General features: G+C 38.7%; 1 protein-coding gene across 12 annotated transcripts in view; it reads right to left on the bottom strand.

The window, feature by feature from the left end:
* Positions 1-27,187, bottom strand: part of Tasp1 (taspase 1) — a 262,482-nt gene that overhangs the window by 13,407 nt on the left and 221,888 nt on the right. For 6 of the 12 annotated variants that reach the window (XM_063248685.1, XM_063248682.1, XM_013159967.3 and 3 more), the window contains one exon: positions 25,592-26,557. The exons of the other annotated variants lie outside the window; for them this stretch is intronic. Coding sequence is in view for 4 of the 6 variants with exons in the window: in XM_013159967.3 (XP_013015421.1) it covers positions 26,465-26,557 (93 nt within the window). In the remaining 2 variants the exon portion in view is untranslated. Of the gene's footprint in view, positions 1-25,591; positions 26,558-27,187 lie in introns of those variants that run through there. 12 annotated transcript variants of the gene reach the window in all.

Raw genomic sequence — 27,187 nt, 5'->3', positions numbered from 1 at the left:
CTTAAACTTCTAGAAAAAGAAGAGCACGCTAAACCAAAAGCTCATACAAGGGAGGAAATTACAAGGATCAGAGGAGAAATTAACACACTGGAGACTAAAAACACAATACAGAGTGAAATGAATCAAAGAATTGGTTCTTTGAAAGATTAAATAAAATTGACAGACTCTTGGCCAACCTTATCAAAAAAAGGAAAGAAAAGATTCAAATCTATGCAATTAGGAATGAAAGGATGAAATTACAACAGACCCTGTAGAAATCCAGAAAATCATCTGTACTTACTTTGAAAACTTGTATTCTAATAATATGGAAAATATAGAGTTCACCTTTTAAAACTGGGAAGATTTTTAAAGTCCCTTTTCTTTTTTTTAACATAAGGACAATTCACATTATAGAACATGAAGAAATTAGAGTTAAAAATAATTATTCCCAGCTACACCCACTTAACTAATTGTTTTTGCTTCCTTTCAGTCCATATTGGTGCTCATACTGATTTTTCAAAGCAGGAAGAGAACAGGGAATTTTGTTGGCTGACATTTCCACGTCATCTGGGCTTTTTGATGATAAGGCCTTCAGGCGCAGGAGTCCAGTGTGGCCAGGAAGGGTCCCATCAAGGAGCAGCTCCCAAGGATCTGGCTCGGGAGATGGGGGGTGATATAGAAGGACCCCTTCGTCCTCTAGCAGGCCAACCATCCCTGACCTCCCAGGGTGACAGGGTAAAGCAAGTGGCCTCTCTGAGTTGGACACCTTTGCATGCATCTAGTGCCAGGCGCTGGCCCTGCGCTGGCAGGCATTCATCTTGCAAGAGGGAGGGGAGCTCAGCACACACATTTCCCAGCTGAGTGATGAGAAGCAGTGCCTGCAGAACAGAGTTCAACAGTGTCTCCAGAGGATGGGCCCTGGCAGGGGGTTCAGAGAAGGTGGAACAGTTCACTGAGCCAAACCCATTTGTTCACTATTTCTCAAACCCAGTGGGTTTTTCTAACTTTACCTGAGGCTGGAGGGGGCTGTTAGAGATTTCAAGTAGGACACAAGGGATAGACTCTACTACTGCCCTACCTTCCTCACTCCCAGATATTCTCCTCCTGTGAAAACACTTAGCTCTCTCCCAACTATAAGGAACGGATGAAGAACAGGATTGTTCGGCCAACACACTGGCTAAGAGATGCCTCGGAGGCAGTTCATGGGCTACTGCCTGCTTCATTGGAGCCTTGCTTCCAAACACAAATATTAACCTTGGCAGGTTGGCTGTCTCCTGCTCCAGGACTTAGCGCCTTTTTCTGTCATGTTTAAGTCGAGGAAGAAAAAGACAAGGAAAACATAAAAATACAGAGTCTCCAGGAACAAAGTCAACTTTTGACTTCTAGATGGTATTTAACTGGTCCTAGTGTTTAAAATTTACCCTGGGTAAAGTGACTTTTCTATGAACATCTTGGCCAAAAGGACTATGTAGGTAAAGTCCAGAAACAATTCCTCATGAGATCCTCAGACTGGAAACATCAAATTGAGCTTGTGAATGCCTAGGCTCTTGGTAAAGATGGCAAGGGAATACAAGTGACCGCTATCTCCACAACTCAGGAAGCAGCTCTGGGGAGCCCAAAGATTGTTCTGCACCACACCCAGTGAACATAAACCTGACCTCATCACCAGGCAGATCAGGAAGGTTTCAGAGGCTCTGTCCACAGCACTGTGCCAGGGGCAAGGCTCCGTATGGTGTGCCAGGAGCGAAGGGCATCCTAGGACACGAGAGGAGTCTTCCTGGTGACCTCGGAGATGCCAGCTGCTGGGGGCACCAAAACTCATATTAGCACTGGAGCCTTTGGAACTGAGCCCCAGATGTCAACAGTCATCTAGACTTCAGAAAGCCCTCTTCAGAGAAACACATGGGGCACTGTTAAGTCTCTCTGCATGATTTATGCTGCAGTTATCTTAACTCCTCAAGCAACATTTATTTTGGGGTTCCTTTCTAGAAAGTCATTTCAGTACACATCCTTTGAAAGCATCTTTTCACTTCCAATGATTCTCCTGTAGGCAGTTGATAATGAGGGTCACCCTGGTAGTCTTTTCCACTTAGATGTTCAAGTGTTCCGAAGTGAGAAAGGAATTGGCCACATACATTATGTACAAAGAAGTAATACACAACCATTTAAAACTCTGCCATTAATAACTTAATGTGGAAAGTGTTGATGCAGTAACTAAAAAGGGTTACAGCGTGTGCAAGGTAGTGCTGAGAAGACAGTGAAACACTGTGGAGCGTGAAATGGGTGTTTGGGAGGAAGAAACTGTAACTGGTGCCCACATAAAACACCTGTGTATATTTATGCTTCACAGAAAGGAACTCTGTTGGGGAGCCCTGCTTTGCTTGTTCCCCACATTTCTGCTTGATTCATGAAACAAGGGCTCTCTGACTCCAAGGGGCACTAAGGAAGAAATGCCCACCCAAGAAGCTCACCCTCCAACCAAGAATGAGACCTACCTTAACTGGTCACATGAGCCTACGAGTACGTGAGACTCATTCTGCTTCGAAACCTACTACAGTCCTGGCGCCTTAGACCTGCTCCTCCAAGACTTCAACCTTTTTTTGTGCCAAAGACAGGTCCTACCACATCTCTTTTTTCTGTTTCCAGCTTCTCTGATGGCCGTAAGTGAAATTTCTCCTATGATTTGAATGATTAGCAAAGTTACCTACTTTTACTACATTTTTCTCACTTGCTTATATTTGTGTCATCCAGCCTACTGGAGGGGAAGAGAAATGAGCAATAAAAATCCAGTCACTAATCTGAATCACTAGTTCCTGAGTCTAGAATGATATAGCAGTGGTTTTGAGAATTTTGTTCCCAACCTCAGGAGACATTTGGCAATGTCAGGAGTCACTTTTGGCATCTCAACAGGAGTGGGAAGTGGGGTGGAAGCTGTTACTGGCATCTAGTGGGTAGGGGCCAGAGACACTGCTAAATATATACCTTATAACGCCCAGAGCAGGTTCCCACAGCAAAGAACCAATGGGCAAAACAGTCAGGGTAATGGTAACATTGTGAAAATCTGGTGTTAAGTATATACAACAGAGTTAACAGCAATTTCTCTACTTCTACTGTTGTTATAGTATCTGGATGTTGCCCTTATTAATAAGGAAAACAATAAATTTCTTTGAGTTTTAAAATAAATGATTGTATGCTTGTCAAAAGTTCAGAAGTGATCAAATGTTGGTGAATATTTATTGATGAAGAAAATAATAAACCTGTTCCTACCAATGGCTCCCAGAATCCTTTGGAAGCCTCTCTAAAGTGGAAACAGTGACTGAGAAGTAGATAGATTAGATTTGGTAGAGTCCCATCATAGATATGTGTTACTAGAGAAGCAGCTTAGCAAGGCAGTCTGCCTCTGAAGATGTAGATTTCATGGTGGCTTATTTTTTCTGTTCCCTCAAATGATGTGAATTTTTAGTTACCAACCACTGTAAAGTGGTGGACAGTGGGCCGAGAGCAACTTGTTCTGGCTCCATGGACTTAGTATAGCTAGTCAGTCCTAATTAAGACTTCGTTTGTCTTGTCTTTAAGACTTCCGGACATGGCACTTGGGCTTTATTTTTGGCTCTAAGCCTCTATGTTGCTTCCTGTTTTGTTGCCAGATTAATGACACACAGCAGGGAGCTATGGCAGCTCTAAAGAAATATCTCCCTCACCTTCCTTCTTATTTCCCAGGACAATTCCAGACCCACAGCAAATCAAGTGCATCACAGAAAAGCCAGAAATTCTGACGTGCAAAACACCCATGTCTTGTTACCTCCTGCATGCTGGTATTTTTGACAGTCCTCAATTAGAGCAGTACGGTTAACTTCAGCCTGTCATTTGTGTGGGCTAAGCTGTTTGAAAAATCCTTGAGGGATCAGCCAGTGGTGGGAGGACCATTTTCTGATAAACAAATGATGGAACCTCAATGTCTGGAAGACACTAGCTGTGGTTTGGTTCCTGGGGCTTTGTCAGATCAGAAATGTCAGCCCCCTTCCTCCTTGGCTCCATGGCTGTCTGGTTGCTGGGACTGATGCTCCTTATTCCATTGTCAGAAGAGTGACAAGGGTGTTAAGTTCCAGTGTCATTTTGTCATTATAAGTGCTAAAGGTGCAACAATGATCCTCAAGTAGCTATTGAGAGTAACTTATTCAAGGCTTTCTACACATGAAATTACACATCTTTGAGGCTATCTAGCATAGTGGACTTTAGAATAGTTAATATTTACAAGAACTGAGTAACCACAACCACCCTTGTCATAGAAGCATTTTATTGGGAGATAATTTACACAAAAGTCCTTTGCTTGAGAGCCTGGAAAAAAAAAAAACCCTGCATATAATTTAAAAAGAGTTTAAATCACAAAGCCAAAAGTACAAAAAGAAAAGGACCAGAATATACAACTTTGTTTTACATGATTGGAAAGTTTTATCTGATCTCTCAGCAGTTTGTTACCCAAATCCTGATATAAGCTCTGTTCATGCAAAGAAACTGAAAGTCAAAATAATTTTGAAAAAGAATAAATTTATGTAACACATATTGTCCCATTTTAAGATTTAATATAAAGCAATACCATTCAGAACATTTAAATGTAAAAATTTTGCTTTGTAAATGAGAAGAATGAAAATCAAGCTATTAATTGGGACAAAGATTTATAAATTATATTTCTGATAAATATATAAGGAACTCTCAAAAAACTCACCAATAAGTACACAAACAAAGTAATTTTAAAATAGGTGAAATATTGGAACAGGTGTCTCTCCAGGAAAGTTATAAAGATGGCAAGTAAGCACATTAGAAGAAGTTAAGTATCATTAGTTATTAAGGAAGAACTTGTTAAACCTACAACAAGATACTACTACATATATGTTAGAATGACTAGAAAAATCTTTTGACAATATCAAGTGCTGACAAACATGCAGCACTATATGAACTCTCATTCATACAGACTGGAAAATTGTTTGGAAATGTCTTAAAAAATGAAAGAAACCTACCTTGAAACCCAGAAACTCTGCTCCTTGATAGCTATTCTAGAGAAATCAATGTTTTTCTTCACACAGATACTTGATCACCAGTGTTTTAGCACCTTAGACCATAAACTCAAAAAGTTGGGAAGCAACCAACATTTCCTTAGGTACATGAATAGGTAAACAGGACATGGTATGACCATATAATGGAATACTTCTCAGCAATAAAGAAAGTCCGTGCAACAACCTGCATAAATCTTAAAGGCATTAAGTCACAGAAAGAAACTAGTGTTGGTGAGGCTACATATTATATGATTCCATTTAAATTATATTCTTGAAAAAATAAAATTATTGGAACAGAGAGTAGATCAGTAATTGTTTGGGGTGAGAAGATTTGCCTGTAAACATAAAGCACTGTTAAATTTGATGATTAGATAAAGGATTGTACTTGTGTTAAAACTCATAACTGCACATACGCAACTGTGTTAATTTTACTGTACATAAAACTTTATAAATTATGAGCTTAAAAATAGTCTTTGACTAACCATAGAATGATGCTATTAGTAGAACTTTTAGTGATGAAAATAATCTATATTTTGGTATCTATTAGCTATTTCTAGAGAAATTAATGGTATCTAATAGTTATTAGCTGTGTGTAACTAGTAAGCACTTCAAAGGCGGCTAATGTGACTGAGGAACTGAATTTTTTATTTCATTTAATTTTAATGAATTTGACTTTAAATGTCCATAAAGTTAAGCTAGCCACCATATAAAGCAAGATAGCCACAGATCACCATACTTTTCTGTACTTTGTTACTGAGTTTCTCCAGCTTGTGCTGATACAGAAACAAGTATATCTAAAATGATGAGAAATCAAAAATCTGTCACATGGATGCTCACCAAGGTTTTCTGAGACTTGGGTTCAAATAAATCACTATTCTTTTTAATATATTAATCCAATACAGTGATGGGAATGTATTTTAGGGTGATATGACACACAGAGTTTCCTGGGTAGTGGTAGAAGGCAATCTACATTCTTTTTACATTGTCATTAACAATTCAAGGACAAATCATGTTGACTTTAGCGTGGGTAAGTCACAAAAAGTAAGCATACTGTCTATCAGGCACTGTTATTGTTTTAAGACAATACTAAATTGTTTTTTTAAGATAATACTTAAAAACAAGAATATTCAAGGAGACATCAGAGTCCCTGTATAACTGAAGCCCTGGCTACTTCTCATCGCTCTGGACATTCAGAGGGACTTATAATTTCCTTCCCATGCATATGTCACTTTGCTTTGGCTGTTTATTCTACATGGAATATTATCTCATAATGTAATAAAAATGCCTTCCTTTCTGTACTATAGTGTTGTTCAACCACTTATGTACCTTCTTTATATAGTTTTTTTGCTTAATCTGTATCCTTCTGGTATTACATATTACTTATCTCAATGCTGTTTTATGTGGCTCACTTCATCCTCAGAAATACCATCCATGACAACCAAAATGAGGACATATATGTATATTGTAAAGAAAGATATTTAGCCATTCCTGCCCTAAGATCAAAGCATGTAACATTATATCATACATTTAGGCAAATGGCTTTCATACTGATCAGCACTCTTAAGCTCACTGAAATAAAGAGAACATCCTAAAATATTCACCAAAAGAGAAAGAAATGTTGCAGGATTGGAAGTGAGAGCTTGTACTGGACTAGCAAATATGCTAAAAGATAATGAAGCAATTGAATTTTAACCAGGCATCCAAGTATGAGCAAATTATAAATAATTGTGAGGAAGAGAATAAAAATATATTCATCCCTTAAACTGAAAAGTGATTGCATCCCTTGTGCTCTTTCTTAGGAAACCACTAGAGTTCATAATTCTACAGGAGATAGTAAGCTAAGGAGCTATGAAAATCCAGAAAGGGAAATTACAGGGTGATGATAAAAATTTCAGGATGCCATCTTCACTGTGTTCCCAAAGATCACAGCAGAACAGGACAGGGGTGTCTGGCAGGAAGGTCTACAGAGTAGGATAAACTAATTATCTGATCTGTTATGTCTGGGGTTTTGAGAAAACTATCAAAGAGTACTGGAAAATCTGATGGGAAAAAATTAAGGCAAACACAGAAAAAGCTACAAGTGAAAAATAACAATAACAATAAAAGCATTTTGCAAAGAAGATAATCATAGTTCCAAACTTTGTTCTGGTATAAACCATGTTTGACAATCATAATATGAACAGTGACAATTTGGATGAAAACTGGAAAAAGAAGAGGAATAAAAGTTTTTAGGTTCTTACTTAACACAGCAGGAAGTCAAGCATGTAAAAATGGATAAGTCCAGAAAGAATATGAACAAATAATGATAAACATCAGAGGGAAAACCAAAAGAGATGAAAATGGATCTTGGGAAGTAGGGCTTGATGGGGTATGGCTCAGCAATGTGGGGGCACTTTCTTAATTTTTAAATTATGGCCATATATTTTGAGAAAAAGAATTTTGGAAAGGATAGAGAAATCATGGTTATGGGGCTGTAAATCAGAGAGCAAAGACTTAGGTGCTGAAGGAAGTCATAAATTGTGGCACAGTCATCTTTCTAAAGGCTCCCTTCTGCACACACTACCACCAGACAAAATGATGATATTATGCAAGAGAAGAGAAGGGAAACCATGCCCAAGTTCCCTGCTCCCTTTTGGGAAAATTTTGGCTGAGCTCACAATACTAAGTCTTTGTTCCGCGGTGCTTGCAGGATTGCACCCTTTTGGAGGTGAGATGTTTATTTTCCATGGCTAGAAAGTTTCCTACATCTCAACCCCCCATATACGCTGCTCTCAGGAATTGCACAAGCCTCGGCAGGCTTCCTCCAGCACTGGTATGCCAAGCCTTGGTTGCCAACTATGCATAATATAATTGTGATGGTGCTTTGGAATGCTTTGTGGATTGGTTCTAGCTCCTTCTTTAGCCAGGTGAATCGTTTATGATGTAGCTGGGGACTCTGATTGGTGGAGAAATGACAACTTAATTTAGCTGTAGTTGACTACCATTTAGCACTCTTTCTGCTAAATCCTTTCTCTGAGGTCCTCAGTCTTCTTTATCTTCATCAAGGATACTCACTAAGTCCAAATGATCTTCATAGTGGCATCAAAACAGCCATGCTGACACCATGTGCAAACTTGCTTGTAACTCAATCCCTGCTGCTTCCTAAGGGTGAAGGGTCCTTACGAGTCACCTGCTACTATTCTAGCATATGGTTGATGCTTCCTCCTACCCTTCATTCTCACTGGATATAAACAGGATACATCACAAGTCTATATCTTAATTCCAGGATGGAGTGCTGAGATTATAAGAGGCTCTATGGCTTAACCCCGAGAGATGAGAATGTAGCAGGTGATCCCCCAGTCATGTCTATGGTTTGTCCAGATTTAACAATCACCCACATGAGCCACTATGGTAAAGCATGATTGCTCCACTCAGCCTGTAAAGTTCACAGAAGTCATATGCATTTCTACAGTTACTTTTGGAGAACTGGGTTTGGAATTTAGGTGCCACCTGCAGTTTGATAACTATCAGAACTAAGCCTACATCAACATTAACTTTATTGTTTGTTTCAGAACATTCTCACCCAGTAAATAACATCAATGTTTGCTCCAAGAACGCCCTAAAAATTTATTATTTCAATCACTGGGTTATTTCATTAGCTTCCTTTTCTCAGGTCAACAGATAGCTCCTGAGGGTGGACTTTACTATTTAAATAAGGATGATATGCTATAGAATCCTCACTTTTCTGACTTCAGTCCCAAGCTATTAATTTGAGCTTTGCCCACTTGAAACCTCCCACAGTGAAAGGCCAGCCTCAGCATTCCAAACCAGATAAGAAATTCTTGCTTCCTATCTGCCCTCGACCTCTTCTAAGAATTTGTCAAAAGAGGTTTATCCCTTATGACAATAAGTAATACTCATCTTTGGTTCATCATCAATTGCCCTGATCTTCTTGAGGAGTTAGCAATCGACAGATACATATATATATATAAGTAATTTTTGAAGAAGAAAGAAAATGGAGACTGATAGTGTCCCAGCTACTGCAAAAGGGTAGATGCTAACACAGTCACGTCACTTCTCATATCTTTTGCGCTGTGATGGCTCGACAAAGCAGCACAAGTCCACTTGATCTAATGCTGCTTGTCTTTTGCTCCTCCTATCCATGGGCCTAAGATAACTGAACTGAAACACCAAGACTCAGAATTTAAAGGCTGCCTATCTGACCCCTAAAAAAAAACAATTTTATTTATTTATTTTTAATTTATTTATTATTTTTTTGAGATATGGTCTCACTATGCAGTTCAGGCTGGCCTTGGGCTCACTTTGTAGCCCAGGTTGGTCTTCAACTTGTAACGACCAATCTGCCTCAGCCTCCCAAATGCTGGGATTACAGGAGTGCACCACCATGTCCAGCTAAGAAACCAACTTTAAAACACTTACATCCATTGAAAGAATAGACATTTGAAGTGACCTAGAGTAGTCCCTTAGATGCCCTATTGACTACATCTCCCAAAACCACACTAGGACACACCTTTCTGAGTCAGCCTGCTCCTCATGTCTTACCCCACAGCATGCTTCTGTGCTTTGTGTCACCATAGTTCCTCATCAGTGTGGAATTGTTTCAAGTTCCCCAGTGGAGGCTTGAAATCATGGATAGCACTGAACCCTGCATAGACTGTTTTTTCATAATACATATATAACTTCAATTAAGTTTAATTTATAAATCGGATACAGTAAAAGATTATAACAGCTAATAAAATGGGACAGTTTTAATAAAATGTTACAATAAAGGTTATTTTAAATGTTACAATAAAGGTTATTTTAAACTTATACTTTAAAAACTTCTGGAATTTTTCACTTCATGTTTTTGGATCATGGTTGATCATGAATAACTGAAGCCACAGAAAATAAAAAAGGAAGTAGGGGAGATTATTGTATTAGATCTTTTCCTGTTTGCCATTCAGGCTACAGATACACATATGTGCAAAGACCTCAAAGCAAGAAGAATTCCATAGCAGGTAGAACCTTGGTGTGGTGAGGAAATTAGGAAAACGAACTGTTGCCAGAGGAAGTCATCTAGAGAGACAAGAAGAGATGAGTTTGGAGAGATGTAAGGCACCAGGTCCCAGAGGACCTTGTAGGCCACAGTGAGAAGTTCTGATTTTAATTTAATTGAGAAACCACCGGAAGGCACTAAGTACGGCAGAGACGTGATGATTTATGTATCTTACAAAGCTCTTTCTGGCTGTGGTGAGGAGATTAGTTGGAGTAGGAAGGGTGTGGACACCAGTCTTAGGCAGAAGGCCAGGCAACACAAGTTTGTGCCAATCTGGCATTTGTGGGTATGCTGTGAAATACTGGGGTTCAAGATAGATTTGTAGTAGGTGAGGAAAAGAGAGTACTAGATGACTTCTAGATGTGTTTTTACATGGTTAACCGAGGAAATGAAAATGACATCAATTGAAATGTTGAATTCTGGGAGGAGAAGAGACTGAAGAAAGGAAATGTGATAGAAGCTAACAACTCTCTTTTGGATATATTAATTTCAAAATGCTTTATTAGGCACCACAGTCATTTGTCAAATAGACAATCTCAAATTTTGGGTGTAGAATAGGCTGGAGATTTGAGATGCATGATATTTAAAGCCATCTGATTTGACTCAATAAGGATAGATTGGGACAAGAGGGCTGAGAGCCAAGCCCAAGACCACCCATGTTCAGAGGTCAGGAAGAGAAGAGAAACCGTGAAATGACACTAAGAGAAAGCAGGAGGAAAACCAGAAGCAGGAAGTATCTAAGAATCTAAGTGAATAGAGTATATAATTCTAAGTTTTCTATGACCTCTTTCTTATTTCTGCTTCTAATCGATAAAAAAAAACTATTTAGGCTGTGTCTGCACTATTTCAGCCCAACAACACACCATTCCCAGGCCTACTGAAAGGATATTTACTATGATTATGTCTTTGGACAATCGCCCAACATTCTCCCAGTCACCTATGTAGTTGATTTTTCCTCTGCCTGCCAAGAGAGAGGTCAGCCAAAAACAATCCCCTGCATAAGAGATTTATACTCTGGCCTTTACAATGTGAAAAGAGTCTTCCCCAATTAGCCTAACATTGACTTTCCTGTTCTAAAAACAGCACTCATTTATTTAATAGACACCTTTTCTCCCAAATGTCTCCCAAAGTCTTTTATAGACATCTTTTCTCTCAAAAGATGGACTCTAGAGAGTGTGCTTCATAAAATTTCTGCTTACCCTGAAAACTTTCATTGTTCTTGGGACCAAGCAGGTTTTTACACACACACACACACACACACACACACACACACACACACACACACAAACTCAGATAAGAAATTAAGGACTCTGAGCATGTCAAGAGGTGGTTTTAGAACTACCAATGTTGCCACCATATAGTTCTTCCTAAGCTTTGGGCATTGTAGCTAATCAGTAACATTGAAAGACTCCTTTTATGGAGGCTTCCCTACCATCAATGAACTCATTTTATGTAAATATTTAGCCAGGCAATAAACTGGACAGCCTATATTACTCAACATCAGCCTCAAAAGACCCTCCGGATTTATATACACAGCATCTTGGTAGGGCAATACATTTTATATGCATGACATGGTCAGCGATAAATATACCAGGGTAGGTCAAACCCTATTTGGTTCTCTGCTTTTAACTGTCTTGTGCTTTGTGTGTTTCTTTAATCAGTTGGATGATTTAGATAAACAACATGTATTAGTCTTTGGAAGTCTAACATGCCTTGAACTTTTTCCAGATATTCATTCCCATTCATCATCATAATAGTTGCTTCCCCTTAGCCATCATTAAGATTAGAAATGTCCTTGAACCATTTAATGATATTCTAGGAGACTGGACAGACTTTTCATGCCTTGATGAATTGCGATCACTCAGCTTAGACCAATGAAATTGGATATCCTTTAATGCGCCTGATGACTTTAAGGAGTTCAGGGAAAGCAGTACTCCAGCATCAAAATGGTTTCAGAGAATAACCATCCACTTGGGGGAAGATGCATGACTTGGGTAGAAATTGATTAATGAGCTAGTAGTATCCAATCTACTAGCTATATTAAAAATACTGCGTATTTATTTTTGTTCTTGCTTCTAAATATGGTTTTATCTACAAGTGTCCACTTATTTTAAAAACTCATTAAAATCCTCTAAATGACTATTTTAAAGCTCACATTAGAATGCTAAAGAATGAGATTCCTCTAAGAAAACTGACTTACAGATGTTCACACTACTAACTAGGAAAAGAAAAACATAAAAACAAGGCTGTTTAAGATATGCTATGGTATAGAGTAGACTGATATTACTGGCATATTTAAATAATTTTTAAGTTCCTCCACAAACCATAATCTGAAACCACAGGGTTAGGAACAGCAAGCTTAGATATGTATAGCAGACAGAACACTATGCTGGAATCCAAAAGGCCATGTAAAAGTTCTGGCTTTATCGAATTATTTATAGGAACATGACTTTCTAACCTTAAGCATCAACTATTTTTGAGTGACTACAATGTACCAAGTAGTAATATATTTTGGGATCTATAAGAAGACAAAACAATGTGGGGATTCCATTCCATTCCATTGTAAACCCTGCTTAACATAACTACCTTCCTTCCAGAATTGCTGGAAAGGGAAAATGAGACACCAAAAGAAAAAGCACTAAAGTGTTTAGGGGAAATCATACAACAGCTACAAGCAGTCATGAGTTGAGGTCTGCTTCAGGGAATGACACGGAAAGAGTAGTCTTCTGGGGTTTAGGAGAGAACCTCTGGGCACAGATGCCAACACTAGCAGATGAAAACAAATGTGCACGCACTAAAAACAGGAAGGACCAAAGGCTCTGGAAGGAAACTATCGGTGAATGACAGACATGTGAAGAATGGACTGAGAGCATTGTGAATATCACCACTGTACTGGTTCAATGGTATCTCTTACGAAGTAAAAACTGGTCAACTTAACACCAGCTGAATTAAGTCAACATGATGTTGAGTGTAAATGGTCCACCTAAGGAAAGTTGCCAGCATAAATAAAGATGTAGAGAAGAAGAGCCAGGCACTGTGGGTTCTCTTGAATGTCGCTGTTTCAAGATGTTGGTTCTCCTGGAGGAGCTGATCATGACTACCTTCCCCAATGAGTTCGACCATTATCATCAGAGGAGCACAAGACCTTGTTGGAGAGAGTGGCTGTGGTTCACTTTGGGGGAGGTCTGGTCCTTACATCGAGCATCACTTCCTGGCTCTGTGGAGGAAGATGTGTGCTGTTTAATCTCCAGGAGAAACTTGTCACGCTGGTTTTCTGGCATGTACTCAACTATTCTTATCATTGGAGGAGCTTAGGACCTCCGTGTCACTGAGGATGCCTGTGGTACTTTTCAGGGCAGTCCTGTTCCTCCAGAACTTTCAACCTATCAGCACAGCTCCTTCCTCCTGCTGGCACAGCCTTTCTAGCTACCACAACTGATCTTTGGGCCTTTCCAGCACAGATCTGTAAAACAGACTGACATGAATCCTTCTCATGGGCTCTTGACCTCCAGTTGGACTCATGGGAGGCACTGTCATGGACTCTAGGTTTTCATCTGGGCTCATGCAGGACATTGCTGTGGGATCCAGGTGTGGTTGAATATTCTGGGTCTTTAGTGTTGTGGACAGATTTCCTTCACTTTGTGTTTAACTCTGGGTGACCATCATAAAATAAATTCTGTGTCCTGATTGTAACTGTTCTCCTCACAACCCCTGACTACAACACTACCTATGTGTCATTTTCCTTAACCCTTGTGAGCCACTGATTACCAGCAAAATATCAGTAACTCTGCTCATCAAACAGCTGGATCTGAAAACCTTGTAGCTCTGAGTTTCTCAAACCAGAGTCTGTGGCCTGCTGCAGATCTACAGGTATAGCTTCCAGAGCTCATGAACTCTATGACTGCAAACTGGAGAAGTACCATTATTCTGAGTCTTTTCCTCCTTAACAGCTTTGTTTTGTCTAAGTGAATATTAAATAAATTTTATCCAATAAATTTTAATTTTTAATGCTTCTTTTCATTATTTGTTTAGTTTTTTCTTAGGGCTTGCCCTAGCTTACCATAGACATCTTAATTGATCAGAATCTACTTCAGATTCATACTAACCTGTATAGTTTTATTGTCTCTCTTTTTGTTACAATTATTGTTTATATTATATATTACATCTATAAAGTCTAGAGATTCAACAATAGTTGTATGCTATTACAATTATTACTTAATATGATTTTATGGCTATTAATGAATCTGGTATAAGAAAGCAGAGCAAGTATACATTTATAGCATTTGTTATATTCACTCAATCTATCTTTCCTAGTTCTTTTCATTTGTCTCTAGGTGTCTGAGTTCTCAAGTTCCATTTCCCATTCAATACAACTTTGCCCCAACTCATCTCCACTGTGAAACACAATGCATTTCTAACCTCTTTTCATACAATGCCAAATAATATTACATTTCCACTTATCACAGACCCAACTGCAGAGTTATGTACATACAACTGCTTTTAAAATGTTAGAAGAATAAAGAAAAAAATATTTTTGTACTATCTTCTAAAATTACATGTTTACATTTATCAGTCATGTTTTTTTCATATAAATTCAAATTTCTGTTTGGGCTTATTTATTTTCAGCTGGACATTCCTTTTGTATTTGTTATAAAGCAGGTATTCCATCTCTGAATTCTCTCAGTTTTTGTTTTTCTGGAAATGTTTTTTTCTCCTTCATTTTGAAAGATAGTTTTGCTGGATATAAGATTCTTGGACGGTATTTGCAGTTTTTGATTTCAGCATTTTGATTATGCTATTCTGTGTGTTGTAGCCTCCATGATTTCTCATGAGAAGTCTTCTATTGTTCTTACTAGGGTTCCCTTATAAGTGGAAGTCATTTTCAACCCAGTGAACCTTTTAGAGCTTTCAACAACACAAAGAGACCCCTGCAGCTTGCATGCCATAGGTTTGCCACTATTTTAAGTGTTCATTTGGTGTCTTTTTACATTACTCCTTTAAGTATGTTTTATTTTAGTTCTCTGAATCATTTTTATTAAAGTCTTTGTTACATCTAGCATCTGGTCCCTCTCTGAGGTATTTTCTGTTACTTGCATGCCCCCACCCTCCCATGAATGGGTCACAGATTCCTACTCCTTCTGCTTTTTAATTGAAAACTGGACATTTTGGGTGACACATTATGCAAATCTGGATACTAATCCTTGCCTCCTTTTTCTAGGTTTTGTATTTTGTTGCTGTTGTTTGCTTGTTTTATGGTAGTAAAATTGTTTTAGTGAGGTCTATTTCATCCATAGTATGAAGACTTTGATTTGATGAAGACTCCTCATGAGAAGCAGCCTTGGGTCTGAACCCTAGAATTACAGTAATTTCAGCAGAGCTTGTCTTTTCCTTCATCTGTTAAGCTACTTTTCTGATATTACACCCACCAATTAAGCTACATTAACTGCCACTAACTGTCCTATTGTTTCAGACCAAGCCCTGGAGTATAAATTACTCAGCTGTATGATCCAATAGTGAGTTGGGGTGATTTTTTAACATCTGTTCTGATGTTTGTTCTGATTTAAAATGGGCTCTTCTTAGATGTCTCTTTCCTGGTTCTCTCTGGTGAACCAGTCAGCCTGTGGTTGAGCTTGTGGCTCACAATTAACAGGTACTATTGTTTTGAGGGGCAACCTTAGGCCTGAACTTCTCCACGTTGTTTCATATAAATTTCGTTCCTTTGGAGACAGCATAGATGTGCTGTTTTGCTACTGCCTCTCTTCTGGGAAAACTATATAATTCACAAGTCTGGGTGCTGGCCAGGGCCACAGCCTCTGCCACTGCTTGCCCCTTCCAGCAGGGATCTGCTGACTGCATGTGAACTGAGAATAAGGGTGATTGGGATCCTGATTTTCCTGACTTGCTTCACTTTGATAGTCTCCATCTATAGGTAGGAACTGAGCAGGGGAAAGTATTCTGAACCTTTCATGGATGTCACAGATTTTAACCACTTGAACTTACAGGTGGAGGGGAGTGATAAGGCATGCAAGTATCTCCCCCACCTTCCAAAACACAGAACTCTTCTCGGAGCTGAGGGGAAGGAGGGCTGTTACCTTGGCCACATCTACTCAGTGAGGCTTCTACCAAGCTGAGCTGGAAATTGGGGTAGGCAGGTAATGTTTCAAATGCCCAAAGCTAGCTAATCTAGTAGATTTTCCTGACTGTTTCTTCACTCATCTTAAGCCCTTAGAACATTTTCTAGACTTTAAGTGGTAGTCATTTTTTAAGTTTTTACCATTTTTTTTGTTTCACTAGAAAGTGGGTCCGTGGCACTCCTCATGCCAATATCCCAGATGTGTATCTCCCTTAAATTATTTTCTAAAAGTTCGTTTTTCTTTCACCTTTAGCTCCACAGCTCCATTTTTTTCCATTACTGCATCTAATTACCCTAGCAACCCATTAAAAAAAGCTTTCCCCCCTACTTCTTTGCTGTACCATATTTGCTGAAAATCACATGTTCCTATATTTGCAGGTCTGTTTGAGGCTTTCTGTTCTCTCATGCTGTCCTATTTTTCTACATTGTGCTAGTGGGAAGATGTAAAGTCTTAATTACTATGCTTTATAACAAGTGTTGACATTTCGTAGTATAAGCATGTGTCATTATTGTTTTTCAAGAATGCCTTGGCTATTATGAGCCCCGTGTATTTTCATACATACGTTTATAATGAATTTGTGAATTTTTATGCAGACACTAACATCTGTTAGGATTTCAATTGAGCACGCACCATATCTAGAAATTAATTTGAGAAAGGGCATTTTTACAACTTTGAATTTTCTATTTTTGAACATGATACATCCTCCACTTACTCAGGTCTTCCTTAATTTCCCTCAATTATCAGTGTAACTTCTTTTATATAGCTCTTGAACATCTTTCACTTGATTTCTTCCTATGCAATCATTTTTGATGTTGCTATAAATGAGTTGACAGTAGTATGTTATACAGAAGGAGTTGAGAAGAAAAACCTCGAATAGATTTCCACTTGGATGCTGATAATGTGCAATTTGTATTGGCTGTCTAAAGCTTTAGACTGAATTTTGTGAAAGTAATTCTGGATCTGTAAAAAAAAATCTCCATGTTTTATTATTATTAAAGTTTTCTGTGGACTCAACAGACAGGAACAGGGTACCAGCCCTGTGAACCTACTATCCTGGAAGGAGAAGGTCTATGTAGCTCTAAAGGAAAAATCAAAGAAGAGAGGGAGGAGATTTGTAAATATATATAAACAAGATTTTATTAAGCTGAATTATTTTTTAACATGAGATGGGCCACCTTAGAGTACAGTGGGTTTCCTATCTTTAGAAACACTTAAGCAGGAATTGGATTGGCATTTTTTAGTAACTGTATAATTGGAATTGCTGCATTAAATGCACAGTTGAATTTTTGAAAACTTGAGGTTTTGAGAAACTAATTTCTGTATTTTATGAGGATGTGAGGGAGAGCATGAAACAAACCTTTGTAATGAGAAACACCTGATGGGATATTTTTATGACTACCGAGTGTTAAGAGATGATTACCATCTGTAAAGCTCTGTTAGCATCACAAGTGATTTGGGGCACATTATATCCTCTGACATTTTGTTTCTAGAAGTGGTCAGTATTGAGTAAATGACTTCTGTTGTTTTCCCTGGCTTTGCAGTTTTAAAACTCCATATTAGTATATCAACATCCTTACAAAAAGGGTCTGAGAGTAGGAAAGATGGAAGACACATGGTCTGTGAAAAGCACTCAGACACGTTACATCATATGCTGCTTCCCATGTGGTACTAACCCTTCCTTCTTGGGTCGCCCTGCGACACAGGAGCCTCCCTCTCTCCTCTTCTGCAAGGCCATGAAAGACAGTGGAATCACAAGATGGAATGAGCCTGAGTTCTTGAATGACTGCTCACAGGACAGCTACTGCTTGGATTCCTATGGGTGAGGAAGCTGTATCATACCAAGACTTTGAAAGTTTGGGGATTTATCTATGTTTGTAGTCAGCATTTCCTTAAATAATAGTTTCATGTTCTTCAAGGTAAACATCTGCCGCTAATCCTTTAATCATGAGCACAAATGAAATAAAAATGTTAACAAAAAAGTATACAGAATCTGACCCAGGCACCAGGGAAGTGGAAGAGATCTTGGTCAGTGACTTTTTTTCTCTTTTTTTTTTTGGCAGGGTCTCATATGTAGTTCAAGCTTGTCTGGAACTTACTATGTTGACCAGGCTGGCCTTGAACTCATGGTGATCCTGCTGCTCTAGACTGTGGAGTCCTGGGATTGCAGCCATGTGCCACTGTACCTTGTTTGGTCATTGACTTTGCATCCTCTGCTAAGGGTCCTGGTCTGATTTCATCATCTGTTAAGGGACAGGCCTGAGCAGAGGAACAGGATGGGGTCTGATGACACATTTTAATCCTCATTCAAATGCCCTACACTAGTTAATCCTACAGAAAAATGTGTCTTTGAGAACACAAGGTCTTCTGAGATTAAAGCAGTAGATGACCAGTTATACTGATGTTAGGTCCCATCTCATCCCTTTCCCACTCCATCCTTTATGCCCAGGAGTGTTACAGGTAACAGCCCTTACAGGGTTTAATGTTTCCCCATAAGTTTCCTTCCTGAATTACTTTATGTAGTGTAAAAAGTTAAAAATGCAGTCTTTTTCCTTATTCATATCATAAAGACAGTATACCACACACACTAATCTATATTTTGCTTTTTTCACATAATATATCCTGAAGATACTTTCATGGTACAATACTTTACCCTCTTCAATGGTATGGATAATCCAGTTTATTTAATACCCTCCACAGTTAATTATTAGCTTTTCTCAATGATCTGCTATAAGAAACATGCTACAACTGATATCTCTGTATACCTACCATTTTTGTATGTTTAAGTCTATCTGTAAGATAAACTTCCAATAAAATATTGATGAGTTAGAGAGCAATACACATGTAATTTAATACATTCTCAAATCATCTCCTTTAGCGATTATGTATTTTACCAGCAATATTTGAGGGAGCCTATTTCAGTACAGTATTCAAAGTCTTAGATTTGTTTAAGACTACCCAGGACGGACCAGGGCAGGACCAGAGCCAGCACTGGATACCCAGCCTTCGTTTGCTGAAGTACCACTGCTTCTGGTAAATAGAATGACCATCCTCAAAAATGCCTACACTCATCCCCAGACTCCATGGATGTTATTTACATGTGATTAAAGTTATGGATCTTGAGATAGAAAAGCGTCTCCTGGATTGTCCACAGGTCCCAGAATAATCATATGAGACCTTATAAGTAGAGAACCTGTCCCAGTTGTAGTAAGAAGAGGTATGTGGGAAAGATGAGGCAAAAGCAGACAAGCAGGAGATTTGAAGCAAGAGAACGTGGGTGAAAACTGATACCCTCAGCCAATAGACAGCAAAGAATGGGGCTCTCACTCTTACAGTGTCCTGTAACTGAATTCTGCCAACAAGACGAATGCCTTGGAAACAAACTCTCTCTCACTACTTTGCAGAAAGAATACAGCCCAGTGATTTTGGCCTATGGGAGCTGTAGCAGAGAAACCAACTAAATCTACTGGACTTAAGAGAATTTTCAAGATAACAACTCTGGGATTTTGTCTATTTGTTTGGTTCTGGACCACAATAAAGAGTGTTTATGTTTTTCCTTACATAGTTACATACATATGACAGTCATCCTGATGGGATTTAAAATAAGACTTTAGGAAAGATACACTAACTTCTAACCATAAAACCCTCATAAAATACCTTAACTTTTTAAATTTTATGCAACAATAAAACAAAATTTCATGAAATAAGAAAAACACACTGTATTTTTTCAAACTGTAGATACTAATGAAGAAACAGATACTAACACAAAACTTTTTTAATGAACCAAAAGAAGCTAATAGTACAAATGAAACAAATTAAACATACATATTAAAATATTTTTTAAACAATGGAAAAGGTAATTTGGGAACCACCTAAACCTCTCCCTACTTTCTATTTATCTGACCCAGCTATCCCCCCTTTTAGGCATCTTCCCAAACACGTCAAACTTACCATATTACAGGGATAAATAGTTTTGTCTTTAGCTGCTTAGTTTGTAGCAATTTATCACAGCAGCAAAAGCAACTATTCCACATCTCCAAGCTGTCTCTTCCCTGCCACCATAAGACATTTTCTTTGCCTTCCACAAACATTTATTGAGAACTGTTTACTGCGATGTCAGACACATAGGTGTTACAGGTTAGCTTAAGTGACACAAAAATCTTTTTGGGGGGAGATTACTTTTAAGTAGAGATCCAGAAACCAAAGAAATATATCAGTTATATGGTAGCACAGAAAGTGCTAAGTGTCCAGCAGTGGTGGGGGAGGACAGGAAGGAGAGGTAGAGTGCTGGGAGGACAGTGGCAAGGAGGTACTCAGCATCAACCTTGGAAAGAAGGTAATCTTCAAGAAAAGATTTGAAGAAAATGGAGAAGCTAGCCACAAGGATCCCTCTGATGCTTTCTGAATGGATGGAAGCATGTGCAGCAGTTCTGATGGAAGGAGATCTGGGCTGCTCAAAGAATAATAGGAAAGCCAGGAAGGCTGGAGTAGACTGAGTCAGGAGAATAGAGGCAGTGGCTCAGAGAACAAGAATGAGAAGATCTCAGGGCCTTCTAAGGACTCGGGCAGGATACACTAGAATGTTTTAAGCAGAGGGACAGCATAATCTAGTAGAAAGTGACCGTCCCCCCTACCCCCATGGTGGCAGGAAGATTAGTGCATGGTAATGACTTGGATGTAAAGGTGATACAGATGGTAGTGGTAGAGACAGTAAGAAGTAGTTGGATTCAGGATACACTTTAAATGAGAACCAGTGGGATTTACTGATGGATTGTCTATGGAAAAGAAGAGAAAGTAAAGATTTAAGGATGCCAGATTGGTGCCCTTAGTGAACCTGATTTCTGATACTAATGCCCATGAGCAGTTCCTTCTTCTTGACTATGGCCTGAACTAGGTGACTTGATTTAACCAATAAATCTGCAAAAGTGATGTTGGGCCAGTGTGAACCAGAACCTTAAGGAGTCCTGGCAACTTCTGCTTTTGTGCTTTTGGGAACCCTGAGATGCCATGTATCTCAGGGAGGTGGCATGGCAGGGCTATGGAAGAGCCCTGTATCTTTAACCCAGCTGAGCTTAGCCTCTAGGCCATCCTCCAGCTGAACACAGCACAGCAGTGATCACCAGCACGAGAAGCAGAAAAACCACCGAGGGAAACCAGCCCAGTTTACAGAGTTGTGAGCAAATAAACTTGTCGCCAGTAAGGTGGGGGTGATGTTATTCAGCCACAGATACATAAAACAGATAAATTCAAAAGTTTTAGTTTGAGCATTCAAAAGGAATGAGGTACATTAACCAGATGAGAAGACACTGTTAACAGGTTTGGGGATAGAATTTAAAAAATCTTATTATGATGTTTCTACATGGAAAAAAGTACGTATTTCTCTTGATATTATATTTCTCTTAATATATATCATATATTATATATCATACAATACAGAAGTCATTTATTTCTTAAGTATTGCTGTATTTTCCAAGGTAAAAAAAAAAAACAATTTAAGAGTAAATATTTCAATCTCCAAATAATCACAGGGGTTAAATGAATTACTTTTTCTTTTCAGCTTCTCAAACTCTGTTGACAATCAGAGAAATCCCCATGCCAGGGAAACAACTGCCCAGTTTTTCAGGTTTTACCCACTGTGGTTTTGAGCTTTGGTGGCACCACCTTATACAGGAGAAAGCAGCGGGATCACATTCCCTCCCAGCTTCCATGACTGGTGACGGTGAACCACCTTGGGCTTGGACAATGGTCTCCTGGAAGCTGAATGGACTGCCTGGGAGGCAAGCCTTGGCCAGTTATAAATTTAATCCTTCTTGTGGCCACTTTATAGACATCAGCATGTGAGAAAAGAAAAACTATCTCATCAGTTTGATCAGGCCATGGGTCCCTGATCATAGATATCTATGCTAATATCTTGTGGATATGAACCCAGCTTAAGTGTTAGGGAATAGTGGAGTAAGATTCTTCATGTCCCAGAACAAATACTACTATCAAAGAATTAAATTCATGTTGCTAACCTTCCATTCAATTCCACCTATAGCACAAGACATTCATTCATCTATCTCTTTCTCAGCATTTGGGAAAGGTTTACAATAGAACTGAAGTAAAACAAATTAATCATACACAGAGCAGTTTATTTCTGCCAGGGCCAGCCTTTTCTTGAGCCAGCATTCCTGGGAAGGAAGAGTGATTTCCATCTATCTTGTCCTTGGAAGTTTTCTACCCCAGAACCAACCAGTAAAACTTAAAACTAGACAGGAAGCCAGGGCTTCACAACACAAAAGAACCCTGCAGTGGTGAGTATTTATAGGATTTATGTCAGAACAATGCCTATGTGATTAATTTAATGCACATTTGGCTTTGAGAGAAATCCAGAGAGGCATTTTTTGCCAAAAATTTTAACCATAGAATTCTGTTGTAAACATACAGGCTTGGTCTTCCTATGTGGGTGTAACACAAGGACACTGGCACCCACTATTTAGGTCCCTACAAATCTCTTAGGACAATGACATACCTTTGGCTAACACTGCTTCTGGCTGCTGTTTAAACACAATTCCGATCACTTCTTCCAGCGTGTCCATCAATCCCTGAGTCAAGTCCTTGACGGACTGCTGCACTTCAGCTTTCATGTATTCACCACCTTCTTTAAAGTGTTCACCTATCTCTAACAGTCTGGGGCCCTTTAGCATTGACTTGGCTACAAACTTCTCAGTACTGTCACAGCACAGAGTTGTTTGTGGGAAGTGCTGCTTCTTTGGCATTTGTAGTCTGCACAGGACAGGCAGCTTTCCACAGTTCAGAAAAAGTCTCCAGGCACAGAGGTACCATTATGTGCCTTTAGTGCAGGCGTACTTCAATGGTAAGGCTGAGGGCAGTGACAGGTGTCTGCACTGGGGTGTCTGCCAAGCTGGCTTTCCTTGCTAAGACCTTACAGAAATTACTGCACATACCTGAATCCTCACAAATTAATATGACCATAGTGTTGTAACAGATTTCAGCATGAAGCTGAACCAGCACTGCATGGTAACAACTAAGTACAGACAACTTTGTTATTTTAAAGTAAAAACTACAGTTCAATTAAGCTCATTTTGGGAGCTCAACATAACACCATTTCTGTGCTAAAAGCAGAAAATCTATTCTAAAAAAAAGGTCTCTTATAAGGTGTTAACTGTTGCCCCTACAGACATGGGCTATGAGATAATTTTTTTCTTGATCTATTTTCTTATTTTCCATAAGAATGATTCACTTTTGTAATAATAATAAACAAGTTATTAAAACAAGATTACTCAATAATTTAAAACAATCTCAAAATTCAAAAGAATTATCCTGGCACCTTCTAAAATCTTTCCTTCTCCTGATTCCTTCCCCCCTGCCAATACAATATGTCAAAACAGAACCCTGTTTATCTGAAGGTAATGGTAATGCAACATCACTATTCTAACAAATGTGAAAAAATTAGGAATTATGCAAAGAAAGAAAGAAACAAACAAACAATGGAGGAATTTGAGAAGCCCAAAGAGATATTCCCAGATCTATAAACCAAAATCTGTTGCCTTGCTCATAGCAAAACACCTCAGATTATTAGCATTTGGAACTTATTTACACACACTTTATACTCAGTTCCAACAGATGTACCAAGAGATACTTGACTTCAAGTTTGCATTCAGAAATGGCAATTAAAGAATGACACGGCCTGTTCTAGGCAGATATACTGAGGATGGGGATAAGTGGCAGGGGCGACAAGAGAGAAGGACAAAGCCTTGGCCAGGCCAGCATTGTCTTCAGGCAGCACTGGAAACCATAAGCCTGCAAGGGGGCATATGTCTTGGCTCTGTACCAAGCCTGAAATAGTGCTATTTCCAAACCCACTTCAGGGTCACAGGGAATCCAGGAGTTGAGGAATCCAGACTAAGCTTAACTATACCCAAGAGAATGAAATAGTTAATGCTCATCCTTTAAAAGAAGGTAAACATAGGCATGTAGTCAAAATCATCCACAGTAAAAGTAGAGGCCTTAAAGATTAGATTCAGAGGGCTGAGGATTTAACTCAGAGGCATAACACCTGCCTGGCAAGCTCATAAATTCTATCTCCAGTACCAAAAAAAAAAAAAAAAAAAAATCAGATTCAGAGTCCGGGAGACATAAACCAGGCTAGATTATAAGGATATTTTCTTATCTGTTTTTACTTTTTCTACTTTTGACTTTATATCTGTCAATATCCTCTGATTCTAGTATCTGACCCTTATCTGATCTTACAATGAAAGAACTTATATATCCATTACATTTTTGTTTCCATAATTCTGTACATCACTTTTCCCCTCTCTTAGTTTCATAATATTCCTTTAATTTAAAAAAAGTACTTAGAACACTGGAAAATAAAGTGTTGACAAACTGTTATTGGTGGGTTGGTTTTCTTTTATATGCACCAGTTGTTAAACTCCTCATAAAAGCAGTCTTTAACAAGTTCAAACACTTAAATATGAATAGAATAAAGTCAAAGGGAGATGAAAGAAATGGCATTCCTGGTGAAATAGGTCAGATGATTTTCAGACTCCAAAGTGTCCTGATAGTTTTATGTGATCCAGCCCAGTTCCTGGAAACATCCTACCAACAGGTAACTGGTCTCTGAAAGCTTTTGAAACCAAACGCTTCCCACCAGCCAGTTCATCTCTTCCTAAATTCTCAGCCTCATTAAGAATGAGAAACAGATACCACGGCACCAACCTGTCTATGAGAACACAGAGAGACAAATGTAATTGCCTGTGTAAGAAATACAAATCAGCAACTCTCAAATAATTCATATTTATACCCAGTCCATTTTGGTTGTCTTTCCTTTATAATCTGGCCATACATCGATGTCAAGTGTATAATTTTATCTGAGGCTTTATCAGTTACTGCCCCGAGCCATGATTATATGGTGCAGAGAAACTTCCTCCCCTGGGCAAGTCTATCTTTAGTAGCTTCTTGATAACCACTTCTTACTTAAAAAATCAAAAGGAAAGACTCGGTTTTCTTATGTGGCTCCAGGATGCCTAAAATATAACATTTAGAAGTAATTTATCAGCTGAAATCATTGAGCTTTCAGGGCCACTACGACTTTTCAAAGAAAAGTGTTCCCATTCCTTCCCATGGTGACTGTTAAGAAATTGCAATGAAAATTCTAGGAATTTCCATATTGAGTATTTAATCACGGAGTAGGCTCAACTTTCATCTTGCTAGTGTCTGTCACGGCTACACAGAGATAAGACTGGATTCTGAACAACTGAAACAGCAAGACAGATAATGGTATGAACTCTGGAACAACAACTTTTTACAAACAAACAAAAAAAATACGTCTTCAATCCAACATTCCAGGGATAATATATTAGTCTAAGAAGAGGAGTCTGGCATCAAACCTGGTAATAGGTTTTTTTTATTTTTGTGTCTTTATCTTAAAAATATATTTAAACAAGAAACAAAGATAATATTGAATTTTTCCATAAACTTTGCTTTCTTATTTACAATGTTACATTGTAAATAACATTCCATTATACACAATTAAGGACTGTGCATTACTGAATGTTCTCTTTACATAGTCTTTCATAATAATTACATACAGCTCAAAGCTAAGCAATCTTGAATCTTAGAAAAGCAGAGGAAAGAAATACAAACTTTATCAATAAGACTATTATTTTAAAAGGTTCTGACCTTAATTCTCTGCTAGATTGTTTCACTGAAACCATTCTTTGTTAAAGAAAAATGCCCCATATAAGGGATGAAGACAACAGTTTAAGTTACCACAAGATCGACTTAAACTGATTCACAAATAAAAACACTTTATTACTTATTACTGTTCTTAAATGGAGCACGACCACTGTCAAATCATTTAAACAAGTAGATTTACTCTTCAATTCAGACACATTACATCAATGACAGTTGGTACTTACTCTTTATGAAATAAAAATTGTTTCCTGCAACCTTAGGTTTTACTTGTAAACAGTTAAAGCACACATTTTGTAAAGACAATCATTCTCAGTCATTGGTTACACAATGAGATTCTATTTCATCGAGGGAGATGCAAGCACACGTACACACACACACACACACACACACACACACCATCGGGCACCCACCAAAGGTCCGTGCGTCACTAAGCGCTAACTACAGCAGCACTTATGTTTTGAGCAGTGCACGAGATCCCATAAGAATTAGAAAACAAGGAAGTTTAAAACCTCCAAAAGCTTGCGTTCTGAAATGCCTCTCAGACACTTCACACCCAGTCAGCAGGGTCAGTTCACTGGGCTCTCCAAGCGGCAAACTCCACCTTCGATTGCAACTGACTGTCCTGCCACCGCACCCGGAGGAAGTCTTGAAATGTGAGTCTGCAGAAAAGGAGAGAAGAGACATCAGAAGTGCTGATGATGTCCCCTCCATCTGGTAAAGGTAGCACAAAGTCCAGAGCTTTGCATAATCATGGTGAGCATTTACACACTGGTAACCTTTAGGTAGCTAGAAGTACACTCGGAATATTTACTTAGCATATGCTACTTGGCAAACACAGTGCAGTCACTGGAGATGGAGGGGTGATTAAATGAACTGTTGAAAAGACTGAAGAGTGACAGTATGTTCACAAAGATAGCCTAAAACTGTCCAAGAAAGAAAGCAATCGATTTCCTACTGACTAAGAAAAGAACCAAAGCTGGGAGGCAGACACTCCTGCTCCAGTGACTAAAAGACTTGATGTCAATCCCAGGGCTGACAAAATCCGATGGCCAATCCAAACTTACCTCTATTACTCCCACCCCTATCAAGTTTCAGACACAACAGCTAAGCCAGAAAATCATTAAGTGTCAAGAAAGTTAAGAAGGGGAAAGGGGGGAAATTTAGAAAAGATGGCAATGCTCTTGAGGTATTTATTATCAATACTTGGGCAAAATAATTACACATACACATTTAATTTGTATAAATTGAGAACTCATTAAAACAGAAATGGTCAACTACACAAATTACTT

This window comes from Cavia porcellus, unplaced genomic scaffold, assembly GCF_034190915.1.
Source record: "Cavia porcellus strain 051 isolate PalLab524CR breed Dunkin Hartley unplaced genomic scaffold, mCavPor4.1 scaffold_5, whole genome shotgun sequence".
NCBI classification, from domain to species: Eukaryota; Metazoa; Chordata; class Mammalia; order Rodentia; family Caviidae; genus Cavia; species Cavia porcellus.
This window is presented reverse-complemented; position numbering and strand designations above follow the sequence as displayed.